General features: G+C 40.7%; 1 protein-coding gene across 3 annotated transcripts in view; it reads left to right on the plus strand.

Annotated features, from left to right (window-relative positions):
- The window catches only part of plekhm3 (pleckstrin homology domain containing, family M, member 3), a 54,162-nt gene that overhangs the window by 6,696 nt on the left and 32,867 nt on the right, over nucleotides 1-14,599 (plus strand). For all 3 annotated transcript variants that reach the window (XM_040148226.1, XM_040148227.1, XM_040148228.1), the window contains exon 3: nucleotides 6,009-7,118. In XM_040148226.1, the coding sequence (XP_040004160.1) occupies nucleotides 6,009-7,118 (1,110 nt within the window). The remainder of the gene's footprint in view (nucleotides 1-6,008; nucleotides 7,119-14,599) is intronic.

Here is a 14,599-nt window from a genome sequence, read left to right on the forward strand (position 1 = left end):
CTATGTCTCTTCATTCACACTGAAAAAAAGTGGCCTGTTTGCCTTTCCATTAGTGACATATGGGGATGTTTAGATGGTAAATGGAAATGATGATTATTTCATATACACAATATACAAGTGTATATAAGACCAAACAGTCTTTATGGTTAGCTTTCATTAAAGCTGCTTTATGTTTTATAACAGTGCTTACTGAACTCCAAGGGCTGCATTCATCTGTTTATATATTATAATTCTTGTAAATAATGGGTCTGTTTCTGGTTGCACATTTTTTTTAGCAAGCATTCCTTGGTAGTTTAATATTCATAAAATTTCAAGGTTCCTGCAAGAGCTTTTGCTGGCACCTTTTTAATGTGAAACAACGCGCCCGTTAATCAAACTTTGTCAGTAATGTGAGTTAAGCTTGTTTAAAAAAACAACAACAAAAAAACTAGGTAACTTGCTAAGTTATCACCAGGACTTTATAGACCAGACTCCAAACTTTTACAGTTAATCAGCTCGTACTGGTCCTCTGGATGATGAGACACTTTTTGCTATTGGTACGAAAACACAGTATTCCCCAATGGGATTATGTGAAAGAATATTAACTAATAAAACATAATTTTACGATCACTGATGTTACTTGTGCTGAAGCAGTTATTTAAGTTAATCAAACAGTCATTCAGCAAAACATTAATCACCAAACATTTTGATAAATAATTAATTGTTTGTCATTTATCAAACAAAATCTCAGACATTTGCTGGTTGCAGCTTATACAAGGTCAATCTGAATATGTCTGTTTTTTGGAGTGAGAAGTAAAAGCTATTTGAAGACGTCGCCTTGGGCTCTGGTAATTGTGGCATTTTTCAGTATTTTCATTCAGAGTTAGTACTGACTAACCCCGAAAGATGGGTGCTCCGCAAATCCTGCGAGAACACCAAATGTCTTGTGATCTTGTACCAAAACAAAGACGGATGGCAACCAGCAGCTTGCACAGTTTATATTGGGCGCCGTGTTGCTGAAAAGGGCGAAAAAGGAGGAAAGAAGCAGAGTTTGGGTGAGAACGCTGTTGCGGTAGGCCTTCGATTTAAAATTGTAGAGTTTTTCATTCTTTTGCTGCAGTTCTGTCAGTTTTTTCTCCTTTTCAGTTGTCCAGTTCGCCCCCATCCAACAAACCATTTTGCACACCATTCATTGTCTTCTTTAGGATATTTAGCAGTATGTCTCCCTTGGGCAGCACACAAGTGACGTCATTGGTTATCGATGGCAGTTGCAAATAGCATACATGTTGTGAAAAGAAACGTTTTTGAGTAAACCTGGCAGCGACTGGTTCTGAAGTAGTTTGTTGGGTGTCTAAGCTTTTCAGTTGTAACCCCACCTTAAAGGTTGCATCTACATCTTAGTTCATTTGCATGCTTTCGCTTACTCTGCATGCATTCATGCTTCCTCTTTGTTTCAGCGGATGAAACTCGTTCATCCATTCATGTGCGTCACTAAATAGATGTCAGGGCATTTGGCCTCCTTAAGAGAGTCATAGTTGTATCAATTGTAATGCACCGTAACACATCCTTTTTCAAATTCTGAAGTTACTCAACTTGGGGATATACCACTGTACTTAGTTCCCAAATGATGCACGCACACACGCACACACTCTCGCAGTCTAGAAACAGTGTATCTGCAGGTCTTTATAAGTCTTAAAATGTTTTTATATGGGATTGTGGGCTGTCAGGAGACACTACACTACACATCTATAAAATAAAGTGAGACCGGTGCGTGAGTGGTTTGAGCAGGAGGCTGTTAAATCTTTTTCGTGGAGTTTCATGGGATCTATACTCAGTTTGCAGTTTATTAGTTACACCTAGCTAAAGCTAATGCAGACTAATATAACAGTCCTGCAATAGATCCTCTCCCCACCACGGTTATAATGTTCAATTTTTGTTGAAAGAGTTCTAGAGAGGTGTTAATTTAACTGTATGGCCTTTTTGGAGGCTGTAGTTTGTGCTGCTTATGACTGTAATGTATTATACAGAGAAGCGTTTCTGTTATTTAGCCTAAACTCATTGATATAAATGGAATGGACAAAATAATAGAAACACATGTCCATAACTACTGCTTGCTACTGTAGCTAGAAAGCTCATTGTCTCAGCGTGGGCAATTACGATTTTAGCGAAACTTAAATGAACTCAAATATTTTTTAATGACTTAATATTTACACACATTTTATGCCATTTACATGAGTCCAGGTTGGATCAATTGAATCAATTAAATCATTAGAAGTGATCGTCTGATTGTACTGCTGGACAGAACTGAAATAAATTTGATACGATAATAAATAATTCAAGGCCATATTGTCCCTACAGGTCTTCCATCATACTGTAATACTTTAGAAGGTATGATCATGAAACAGGTGTTAAATTGCATTCTGTGTGGTATTAAAAAGGCCTTTGTCTTAAATTTATTGTGGTGAGCCCCGTAGAAAAGAGATGGATGGCATACTGATGGGTCTCTGCAGGTGCCGTCTGCTGCTTTTTCATTTGCAGACTATATGTACTTTGTTGTCCAGGTAGCCACTGCAGTCTGTTAGATTAGAAAACATCATGTGTTATTAAGATTGGCTCCCTAATCAGTGGGTGAGATTGCTTTTTTAAGACTAGAGCGAAGGTTTGCGTCTTGTTTGACTTTAGGGCAGCGGTACAGGAGAGTTAGTTTGCAGCACTGAGAGCAAAGTGCTAATTCTGGTTGAAGGTTTCCATGTGTATATTAGACTATTACTGGAGTGTGATGTCAAAACCTACCAGGTGTAGATGAAGGCTAATTGAACAGAGCAGTTTTCCTTGCCACAATGCCTAATTCTCATCTCGACTCTCCCAAGCGTGGAGACTGCCAATCAGCCAGACTTGATTCCTGCTCAACTTATTTGCATATTCATTTGTTCCTTTAGCAAAAGGTTTGTTAACATGCAAAGTCCGAGACATAGTGACACCATGTCTGCTGCTGGTTCGATAAGATTGATGAGGCACTTGACTCGCCACCCCTTAGTTAACAGGAGCTGTGGCGGATTCAGCTTTTCCTTTCTCCCTCCTTGAGTGATTCAGCATGTTAAAGAAAAAGATCGCAGCATCTGTCAATTAGACGGCTTCTGGTCGGGGTTTACAATTAAATCACAATGGTTAAGGGAGGGGGGGGGGCATATAAGTAATTGTTGTTATTTGCAGGCCAAGATATGTCTAGATGTTTAAATCTGGGCTAAACTTGGTTGAAAAGTGGAAGTTTTTAGACATCTAGGTGACATATAACCATAGTTTCAACAGCATTTCAAGTATTTCAATGTGAAGTAGGTCGTAACTACATGTCGAAATATAGCAGATGAAATACTGTCTAATCGATGATTGTATATAACCTACATGTCTAAAAAAACGTTCACTTTACAACCAAATTTATCTTAGTCTCTTTTTAGACACGTAGATATTTTTGACAAAGATATGCAAATTACCAAATCAGGGCACCTGCAGACAGCTCATAGAATAGGTTTTAGTGTCACTTCTCAGATTTTTTTGCCCCATCTTAAGTCCTAAAGATTCATCTTTCTGTTTCTAATTTCATACTGTGCTTTGTAGTTTTTTTCTGGCCTGTTTTGTGTAGCGGGTGCTCCACTCTCTTCCTTATTCTGTTGTGGAGATTTGAGATTGAAACAGCTTTTAGAAATGATGAAATCTTTGTTAGTGTTTGGTTTCATTAGGTCATATGAATGCTGGTCACTGGTCTGTGGTAAAGTTTGTTTTTTGAAATGGTTTGGATGCCTGCCAAGCTGAGTCACTGCTACATTTCAAGTTGGACCTCTATATGTAAAGTTAAATCAAGTAAATTTTATTTATATGGCATCAAATCATAAAAATGATCTCAGAGCACTTTTCATATAGAGCAAGTATAGACCGTACCCTTTATATATTTTTTAGAGATGGTAAAGCTGATCGCTCAAATTTGAAATACCTTTACTTTACTCCAGCATATCTGTTACAAAATGTCTGTGTTTTTGTGAAAATTATATTTTCTATTGGCCTTTAAAATCCAGTATCCATTGACTCTAATCGTTAACGTTTGTTTAATCTCCACATTTTCTCCTTCACAAGTCACATAACTATTTTTTTTTTCAGTAGGATAGATTTTCTGTTGTTTGGCATTAGACCCATATGTTTTTTTTTTGTTTTTTTTTAAGCATTTTTCCAGTCGGGCAGTGAACTCAGCGTAACTCATAATAAAGGCTGCCCCAGTTTTGTGTCCTAGCAGAGGTTGCGCCTGTTGTCCACCTGAGTCTGAAGCCTCCTTAATCAAGAAGAAAACACACCACATCACAGAAGAAGAGTGAGACAGGGAGGAACAACATAAATGAGGGTAAAACAAACCTCCTGAGTAGCAGATTGTGATATATCACAAAGGAAAAGGCAAAATAGAGAGAGGGTGTGCCTCTGGCTATTTTGATTAGGCAGTTTACTTAGTGGCCTCTAACAATACTGTTTCTTCCTGTCTTGATGACAAGAAGTGTTTTCAGAGAAGCCCACTTGGAGTACTATCTCTTATGAAAATACCAACACTCAGGTCTGAGCTGCAAGCCTCTGATAAGCTACCTTGCGTAGGAAACAGGCTCATGTAGATTGTGGTTCCTGAGATCAATTTGAAGTGTGAGGGTTTATGCGAGCTGTGAGAAAAAGCTCTGTGAGCAAAACCAAGAGGACAAAGGATGCAGGTCATTGCCATAGATTTAGTCTTGATGTCAAAAAATTTTACTCACAGGGACCCAAGTATGATCGGAAATTATTTAGCAGTGTGAGTCGAAGATACTGAAGCATGTCGTTAAAGGAATACAACACCAAGAATGTCTTCTGAGTATCAACCACTCTCCGTCTGTTGTCTTTACAGGAGGCTCTGAAAAGTTTGCTTAGTATCTTGCTCGTTCATATTGGTTGGCAGCTACAGTCAGCTTGGATTCACAGCAGTTACAGTGGATTCCAATTCTGGACCCAGAATCAAGGCAAAAGCATATAAACACATCATAGAAACTTCTCAAACCCCATTGATGCACATGTTACAAAATGTTGTTGTAGCCTTGAAGCGCTGCTGGAAGTAGCATATTTGGCAATTATCTGGCTATGCGATGATTATTTGGAACGTACGGATCAGTGGGTTAGAAGTGAAATATGGTGCAGGAGTGGTTTGAGAAGTGTGTCTGGACATTGTGATCCTAACCCTGTTTGCGGCGAATCCGGGGCCTCTCACGACAGTTTGGTATGACTTAAGGTGCTGGTGGAAAGAGCAGTGATTTGTGCGAAGCCGGCAATAACGAGACTGAGAAGGCCGGGCTAAAAAATAGTGAGCTGCGTGGGTTGTCCCCTGTAGAAGTCACGTCAGCCTCCAGAAAAACAAATCAGAAAAACAGAAATCTGAGGAGAACCACTTGGCCATTATCTTTAAAATTTAAGGAACTGTCTCCTACACTATTGAATTAAATTTTTTACATAGCTTATTTAACCCTCTTCATTTGTGCGCGCATAAAAAATAACAAATGCCTTGAATTGAATGAAATCTGTTATTGATTATCCCTGTGATTTTGTCGAGAAAACGTCAGAAGATGCATTTCACTGTTCAGCAGGACTGCGTGAAAAATTTAAGCAGTATGTAGTTGGATTATTGAAATATTCAAAAGCTACAGATGCCAACACCCACAAAGGATCAAGCTACAAACAATTCAGAGGGTGAATGTTTGATGCTCAAAAGTTTTCTGTGGTTTTTGAGCGGAATACTCCACTCCCAAAGTGGTATCTATCAAAATGGTCAAAATGGCAAGTTTTTAAAAGATAAGTAACTGTATGTGACCCAAAGCAGATCGGATTACCTGTATCTGGTTGTCCAGTGGGAAGGTGTTTATTTAAAATAAAACCGCGTGTTGTTTCAGTTGTGGCTAGCCCGAACACATACATTACTCATCTGTGTCTCGTTTCTCCCTTTTTCTTCTCTCCTTTGTGTCTCTGTTCAGCCGATAAAAGCAGCAGCAGTAGCAGTGTGGTGAAGCAGGGTGACATGGAGCAGCGCGAGGGGCCCCGGGGCCGCTGGACACCCTGCCATGTCGAGCTGACACCATGCGAGCTCCGGCTGTACACTCTGGACAGCAGCGCCAACCGCCAGCTGGGCACTGCCTACTCTCTGTCACACTGCCAGAGCGTTATCTCACCAGCGGCCTGCAGCCAGCCCGGCCAGATCACCCAGGCCGTCGATCAACGCACGCTGCAGGCTTTGTTCTTCAATAGCACGCGTCTCCAGCTGAGGGCGGCCAGCCAATGGGAGGCCATGGAGTGGAGACGGCTGATGTGGGAAAAGGTGCAGGCAGCCCGACCTGTGAGGCAGGAGAACCGCCAGCGCAAGACCGGAGTGGAAAGCCAACAGGTCGCCAAGTTTCCTGCACCCATGTCACCCTCCTCGTCAACCTCTCCGTCGGGGCTCGACACCAGGCCTGATGGCGAGAGCGACACCTCCACCTCAGCAGAGGCCTCACTCTCTCTTCAGACTAATTTTAGCGTCTTGAGCAGACCCACCACACTTCCTCTGTTCACCCACCGCTGCCAGGACGTCCTCAAAGCTGGTCTGCTCCACCAGCTAATGGACCAGAACAACTGGCTGGCCTTCACCTTCGTCCTGACCAGATCTGCTCTCCAGGCTTTCCCTACTGAGGGCCGTGGGTCTGTGTTCCAGCCTGTCCTCCAGTACTCCCTGGCATCCTGCTTGGCTGTACAGCACGATCAGGAACCAGAGAATGGAGAACCGTGGGCAGATAGAAGGGAACGTTTCCAGGTAGTTTTCCCAAAAGAGGTGCTCCGACTTCGTGCAGATGATCACCTTAAGGCCCAGGAATGGGTGCACACCATGCGAGAGGCAGTGGGAGCACAGAGGCCTGCACAACAAGAAGGGGGAGAATCGGGAGGAGCTCCAGGCCTCCAGGGAGTGCTGTTGAGGTCAAAACCGTCTCGTGAGAGGAGGCAGCGGGAGGCCCAGAGAGCAAAGAGGCAGTCAGTCACCACCAGTTTCCTCAGTATTCTCACCTGTCTGGCTGTGGAGAAGGGACTCACTGCTCAGAGCTTCAGATGTGCAGGTGAGTGGCCTTCTCACACACACACACACACACACACACACACACACACACACACACACACACACACACACACACATGCGTGCACACGCACAGACACGCCTGTTGGATAATTACATGTCAGTGAGAGTCATACAAAACTAGTCATATTTTTTTCTACTTTTCTTCTTGCTTTCCTGCTTTTAGCCTAATTATGTTCCCTTGGGGCACATAATTCCAACATAAATTTTTATGTCAGCATGGCAACCGCAATCACAAGACATTGTATTATAGGTATAAAGAGAAAATTTCCCACTGCGTTTGTTTGTATGAGGCAGAAACAGTTAATTGTACCTTCACCCTCTAACCCTGCTGGTCTGCTTTTATTCCCGTTCTGATCCATGTAATTCGGCGTTCGTAGTCTTTTCGTCAGCAAAGTGCGACTTCTTAGTGCAATTCCCAGAAAATAAGACGGGACCCAGTTTTAATCTACGAAGAAAAAAACTGAGAACAATATGCGGCCAGCTGTGGCCACCAAGGCCCCCTGGGAACAGTGCCCGCAGGTCAAGTGATGCTCACTGACCCAAAGAAAATGTTTACCACACACACGTCATTACAGCAGAAAGTGCTGTAAAATGATAAAACATGAGTCACTTAGCAACTTTCTTTGGTGAATTGGGCACCATCTTGGAACGTGGTGTGCACTTCTCTCAAAGGCCCGGATATAGTCCCAAAACAGATTCAGATAGAGCCTACACAGAACCGCTGATTGCAGAACCAACAATTTCAGGAGGAAAAAAAATGTTCATTCACTTAAGTAGATGATCTGAATACTTCTTCCGAAACTGTCTTTAATAATGGTTTTCTCTGCTACAGAGAAATACAAATATTGAATAGAATATTTAAGCCCAACTTGCAGTATGTCAAATGTCCTAGTGTGTAAAACAAAAGTTTGACATTTTTGGAAATATTTTTAATCGCTTGCATTTTGAGAGTTTGATTAGAAGGTTAATACCACTCTCATATCTGTCTGTCAAATGTAATGCTACAGCTACCAGTCTGTCATCTTGGCCTGGTGAGCTTTAGAGGTGCTGGTAGGCAGGTTTTGTTACCATTTGACAGACCCAGGCTAGCTGTTTCCAGTCTTTGTGCTAAGCTAAGCTAACTAGCTGCTGGCTGTAGCTTCATATTTACTGTACGCACATGAATGTGATATTAATCTTATCAGCTAATTCTCAGCATTACAGCTGATATACAATATAATAGATATAATTCCCGAAACTATTCCTTTCAGGTATTACATTTGATATAGAACCAAAAATGGTCTCAATTCGTATGATCCTTTAAATAATGAATGCATATATCCTGTTGAACAGATATATGAAGGATGCTGTCTCTTTGAATGCATCTACCGTTTCCTGTCAGGCAGCAGTTTTTCATATCCAGGTCCATTACAGCCTCTCTCCTCCTTTATTATTATTCCTGTTAGTCTCCATACCAGGCCCTTGGACAGCCCCATAAATGGCAGGCGGTGCTTTTACTCTCCCTGGGTGTGAAACGTGGGCTTCCTCTCTCTCTCTCAGGAGGACTTTGAATAATCACCGCTCACCTCCCTTTTTATTTGTAACAACTGGCTTATTAATGCAGCGCTGTTTGAAAGGCCAGCTGAAACAGGAACAAGGACAGAGGCCGTCTGGGGGCAACTGATGATAATTGGTAGGCTTAAAGCACCAGAGGAGAGGAAAAATGGATGAATGTATGAATGAGAGCGAATGAAAGCGGCCTGGGGATGCTGCAGTGGTCAGGCCTGATCATAGTTGTTTGATTGAAGGGTTTCTGGGTAGAGCTGGATGGGAGAGACAGCTGGATACGTCCATTTTCTATACAGAGCACACCTCTGCTCACTCAATCCGTTTATTTCCCTCCTTTTCCTTTCTTTCTTTTTCCTTTCATCAGTTCAGTCAGACTCACAGTTTTTCTCTTTTTGTCTCCCTTTCTCCATCTGCCCCCCCTTTTTTTTTTTTTTGACTGTATCCTTTCTTAGTCTCCTGCTGTGTGAACTTAGCATCTCTTGAAAAAGTTTTTTACACCATCTAAATCCAACGCCTTAAAACTGTAATTCGAAATCAGCAAGGTATTGTTAGAGGTCTTGTGTTTGAACAGATTTATTGTTTTAATTTAAATGTTTTTTTCTGTTGGGTAATGGGTCTTAAAATCTCACTTTCACCATCTTAAATTTAACAACCTATCTCCCTCTTTACTGTTTTTCTCTCCACATGCCCTCACCTTGGTAGTTGGCATGTGCCAGCTAATTTTTATTGAAAACATTTAATTGAGAATAATAACATTATAACATATTAATCACTTTCAAAAACTAATCATTGTTTGCAGCTCTAGTGGTTAGTCAGTGACACCTGCCTTTGTAATGATGTAGTTCGTTGCATTTCGTATTTCTTGTACAAGCATTTTTAGACTTAAAAAAAAGAAAAATATATTAACTGGTTAAAGAATTTCATGAAAGGAACACCTCTCCAACTGCTAAGCACGGGGCTGGATTGATCACGCTTTGGGCTTGTGTTGCTGCCAGTGGCACAGGGAACATTTCATTGGAAAAGGGAAGAATGGATTCAATTAAGTACCAGAAAATTCTGGGAGCAAACATGACACCGTCTGTAAAAAGGCTGAAGATGAAACGAAGATGGCTTCTACACCAGGATAATGATCCTAAACACACCTCAAAATCCACTACGGACGACCTCAAGAGGCGCAAGCTGAAGGTTTTGCCATGTCACTCACAGCCCCCTTGACTAAACGTAGTTGAAAATCTGTGGATAGACCTCATAAGAGCAGTGAATGCAAGACGGCCCAAGATTCTCAGAACTAGAAGCCTTTTGCAAAGAAGAATTGGCCAAAATCCCCAAAAACAAAAACTGGAAACTCTTAGCTGCTACAAAAAGCATTTGCAAGCTGTGATACTTGCCAAAGTACTAAGTAATGACCACACAGGGTGCCCAAACTTTCGTTTTGGGCCCTTTTCCTGTTTTTGTTATTTTGAAACTGTAAAAGATGGGAATGAAAAAGTAACCTTGCTTAAAATATTATAGGAATATGTCATCTGAAACTTTATGCCTTTTGGAGATCAGTTCATTTTCTGCTCACTTAACTATTCACAGTAACAGAAATTTTGACCAGGGGTGCTCAGACTTTTTCATGCTACTGTGCATTGGCCATCAAAACCCTGTAGGCCTCAAAAGCATTCATTTTCTGTTATTAACCTGAGTGCATATCGGAATTATTCATATATGAAGCCACTAATCTAAACAGGATCTCTTGATGGTGGCGACTGCAATACACAGTATGCTACTTTGGTTTCAACTGATTTCTGTTTGAACTTGTTTCAAGTCTGCCCTTTGCTGCCCTTTGCATACATATATACATCATATCACATTGGTTATTTTTTATTTAAAATTAAATAAAAATATAAAAAAATTTATACAGCGAATTGCTGGCGTTTTTGATTCCTTATGAAGGAGTGGACAGTTTGTGTTCGTTTTGTGAGTTTTTGACCCCCCCTCACCCCCTCACACACACACACACACACACACACACACACACACACACACACACACACACACACACACACACACACACACACACACACACACACATTGAGTGTGAGAGTGGAGTGTATCCTCAGGTTTAGTGACCCCTGTCAATGCACTGGTGCACATTCTCAGGCCCCCGACAGACCATCTGAATCTTTGGTTGTGTGTGGGTGTGTGGGGGGGCGTTTTGGGTAAAGTGGGAATCAGTAGATATGAGAGGATCAGGGAAGTAAGAGGGATGGCTCACATCAAAAGATATACAGTTTCTCTCTCTCCAACTCTCTCTCTCTCTTGCACACACACACACACACACACACACACACAGAAACACACAATTTGTGCATATTTTCATTCAAGTGTTTGGTTGGTGTGAATGAAATACATCAAAGCTCAGGCCTTGTATGTCTTTTCAGTTTTAATTCACACACATGTACATAACTCTCACACACACACACACACACACACACACACACACACACACACACACACACACACACACACACACACACACACACACACACACACACACACCAGTGTCCTCTCAGAGGTGTGGTGGTTTGAACCAGCGGCGGGCAGATGAAAGCGTGAGCCCCTTTCTGCCCTGATGTCATCTCTCTCTCTCTCTTTCTGTTCCTCTATGTCTCTCTCCCTCTCTCTCTCCACCACACACTCACCCCGGGGAGGTCAAAGTGACCCTCTCTCACTACAGAGAGCCACAGTACAATCGGTAGACCTTTGAGCTACGTTTGAATTCCCATTCATCTTTCTCTCTGTCCCCCTTTCTCTTCGTCCCAGAAAGACCCATAAAAGATCAGAGACGAGTAGAGAAAGCAGTTGTTACTCTATGCTGGTAATGGAGGAAGTAATTCATAGCAGAAAGTACTAATAGATGCTCTGAAAAATAAGAAAATAGCATTCATTACGGTTGTAGTAGTTGCGTATTGGTTGAAAATGGGAAAAAAAAAAGTAGTAAACACTTAAAATTGAGAAAATTGTTTGTATTTGGTACAACGTGTCCGAGGCAGTGCTGGATAGTGACTGGACAGGGTCACCTGACCAGCCTGTACAGGGGATGTGATATCATCAGTTTCCAAATGTAAGTCTATGGTCTGAACCACTATTACATGCTTAACTTTGAGTTCAGTACAGTAAGCAGGTGTGGTGGCCGACTTGGTAGCTACTTATACAAACTATTATTGTGGCCTCTTGTTTGTGTTGTTTAACTCTACATTCTCTTGGGATGCAGTTTGATTATTTTCTCTAATTATCAACTAATTTTTTAGTCTATAAAATCTCTCAAAATCTCCCAAATCTCCCAAGGCTAAGGTTTCGTCTTGCTTATCTTAGGAGCCATAAATAAAATATTTGAAGTGTTTTCAAATAATTAACCTTTGAACAACTAATAGCTTGATTGATCATTATGCAGCAAATAATCTTTATTCATTGTCCTCAAATTTTTACCAGTATATTTTTTTAAAGAATTTTTTTTTGGTGTTTTTAGATGTGAACTGGCCTTTTACACACTCATATGTTCACATTTTGGCGGCTGTAGAATTTTCCTAAAGCGGGAGCAGTTTGCTCAGTGTCAGTCCAATTCTCCACCTACCAATCTGCACCACCCACAGGAAAGGAAAGTAACTGCAGCAGTTGTCTAGATGTGTATTTTAAACACATGCCCACCTGCAGGCAGACTTACAACAGCTACCAGTTTTTGTAGCTAGAGATTCTTGTTGTAAATTATTTGTTGATTTATTTCCCTTTCTAACAACACTGGTTTAACATTGAAAGTGTTGTTATCGACAGTCTGGTCAGGGCCTCCACCGTTCAGTGACAGAAAACACACAGTGACTTTCTTTGAACTCTTTCTAGCTTTGAAGAGAAAATACTATCAGATTAAAAATTTAAAATTTTCAAATTATATCATAAAGTATCAAACCTCAGACAGATATGAATAGCTCGTAGAGTACATAAAGTATAAATGCTGTGTAGAAGTTAAAAAAACGAATCTCATTCCCTGCAGGAGGTGTTCTAACTGTTGTCTATAACTTCTTTTGTTAGTCCTTGTTAAAATATACTGAGCACAACAATGTGATGCAGAAAACCTGCAATCAATCCTGCTTCAATCTGATAAAAGGAATTGCTGACTAACTTGTCCCACGAGGGTTGGAAAGTCTTTTCAGTGGTATTTCCTCCCAATCAAGAATGAAAATCTGAGAAAATGTGAATTCTCACGTACTTTTATATACTTTGTATACTTGATATACTTGATATACTTACGTACTTAGTTATATATATGATTTATATACATACGTACTTACTACAACTGACTGATAACTTTATTGTACTTCATTAACTTTTTTACTTGTACATTTTATCAACTAACTCGAGACTGTAATATACTGTACAGGATATTACAAAACTGAGTACACCCCCTGGTCATTATTGCTCAAATAAGAAGTGATTACAGATCCTTTCCATTTAATTTTAGAAAGATCCCAAGAGGATTGTAGCCAGTTAATTTAGAAAACAGAAATGTTTGACTAATTACACTATAACAAAGGGTCCAAATTATAGAACCACCTGCAACACCAAAGTTGTTTTGTTGGATTCAAGTCAGGGGACAGGTCATCGTTGTCACATTTTAATTTTTTTTCAGAATTTCTCTCCTACCAAACCTCTTGAGACTGGGAATCATCTTTTCATTCAGTATTTGTGCATACAAACTTGCATTCGTAGTGCGATCTATAAATGTCATCTCACTCACACTTTTCATACTCATGCAGCCCCATATCAGCACATTCCCTCCTCCATGTTTCACGGTTGGCACTATGCAGTCACTGTGGTGGTCCTGGCCAGGTCCACACCAAACATGCTGGACCCCATCCGATCCAAACAAATTTATTTTGGTTTCATCTGACCAAAGAATGTGCTGCCAGTATTCATCGGGCCTCTTTTCATGTTCTTTGGCAAAGTTTAATCTTGCAGTTTTGTGCCGTTTTGTGAGCAGTGGTTTTTCTTCTTGGACGCCGTCCGTAGAGGTTGACTTCATGCAATGTCCTTCACACTGTCTGATCAGTTCCTGAAACGGCAGTTTCCTCAGATAATCCTTGTGTCAATTTAGAATCACCTAGTCGTTTTTTTTTTTTTTTTTTTCAATACAAGGTTGAGTTAATAGCAATTTGTGCGTGGCATCGTTTTTCGAGGACGGCCTCTGCGCTTTCTGCCATTGGTAGTGTGGCTCTTCCTGTACCTCCTAACCACTGCTTATGTTCAGTAGACTGCTAATGCTCTTGTGCCCTCTCCCATTTTTGTGAAATTTCACAATCTGGTTTCTTACCGATTCAGGCAGCTCCTTACCATGTGGAGCCATGTTGCATTACACACAACCCAGGCCAAAATTGAGAAAGCTGTGCAGTTAGCATGCAGTTAACCTCAATTGGAAATCACAGATGTGATGAAATTTGTTGGAGATCACAGGTAAACTGACTTCTGTTGCAGTGGTCACTGTTGTACCTACTTTTGATGTATTGAGGTTGTACTTTGGGGCCGTGTTTGTTTTAAATTATACATAAGATCAAATACCCTACACTTCAACTTTAAAAGAATACAATTTTTGTAAGATGGTACAATTTTGCATCATTTAAAATTTTAACGATACTTCATTAGGTACTAATGTTGTTTTTTTTCTGTCGGTGTTAACATTGTTAACATTGATATTGTTAACATTGGCGTTGAATATTAGAAACACCTCCGAAAATAATGCCATCCAGTACACCAACACCACTATGAACACACTGATAAACATACAGTTTAATTAACACCAATACGATAGTGTCAAAAAAAACCCCGACGATAATGGCATCATAAAAGTACACTTAATGGCTGAACTGTTACATAGGA

Source organism: Xiphias gladius, chromosome 16, assembly GCF_016859285.1.
Source record: "Xiphias gladius isolate SHS-SW01 ecotype Sanya breed wild chromosome 16, ASM1685928v1, whole genome shotgun sequence".
NCBI lineage: Eukaryota > Metazoa > Chordata > Actinopteri > Istiophoriformes > Xiphiidae > Xiphias > Xiphias gladius.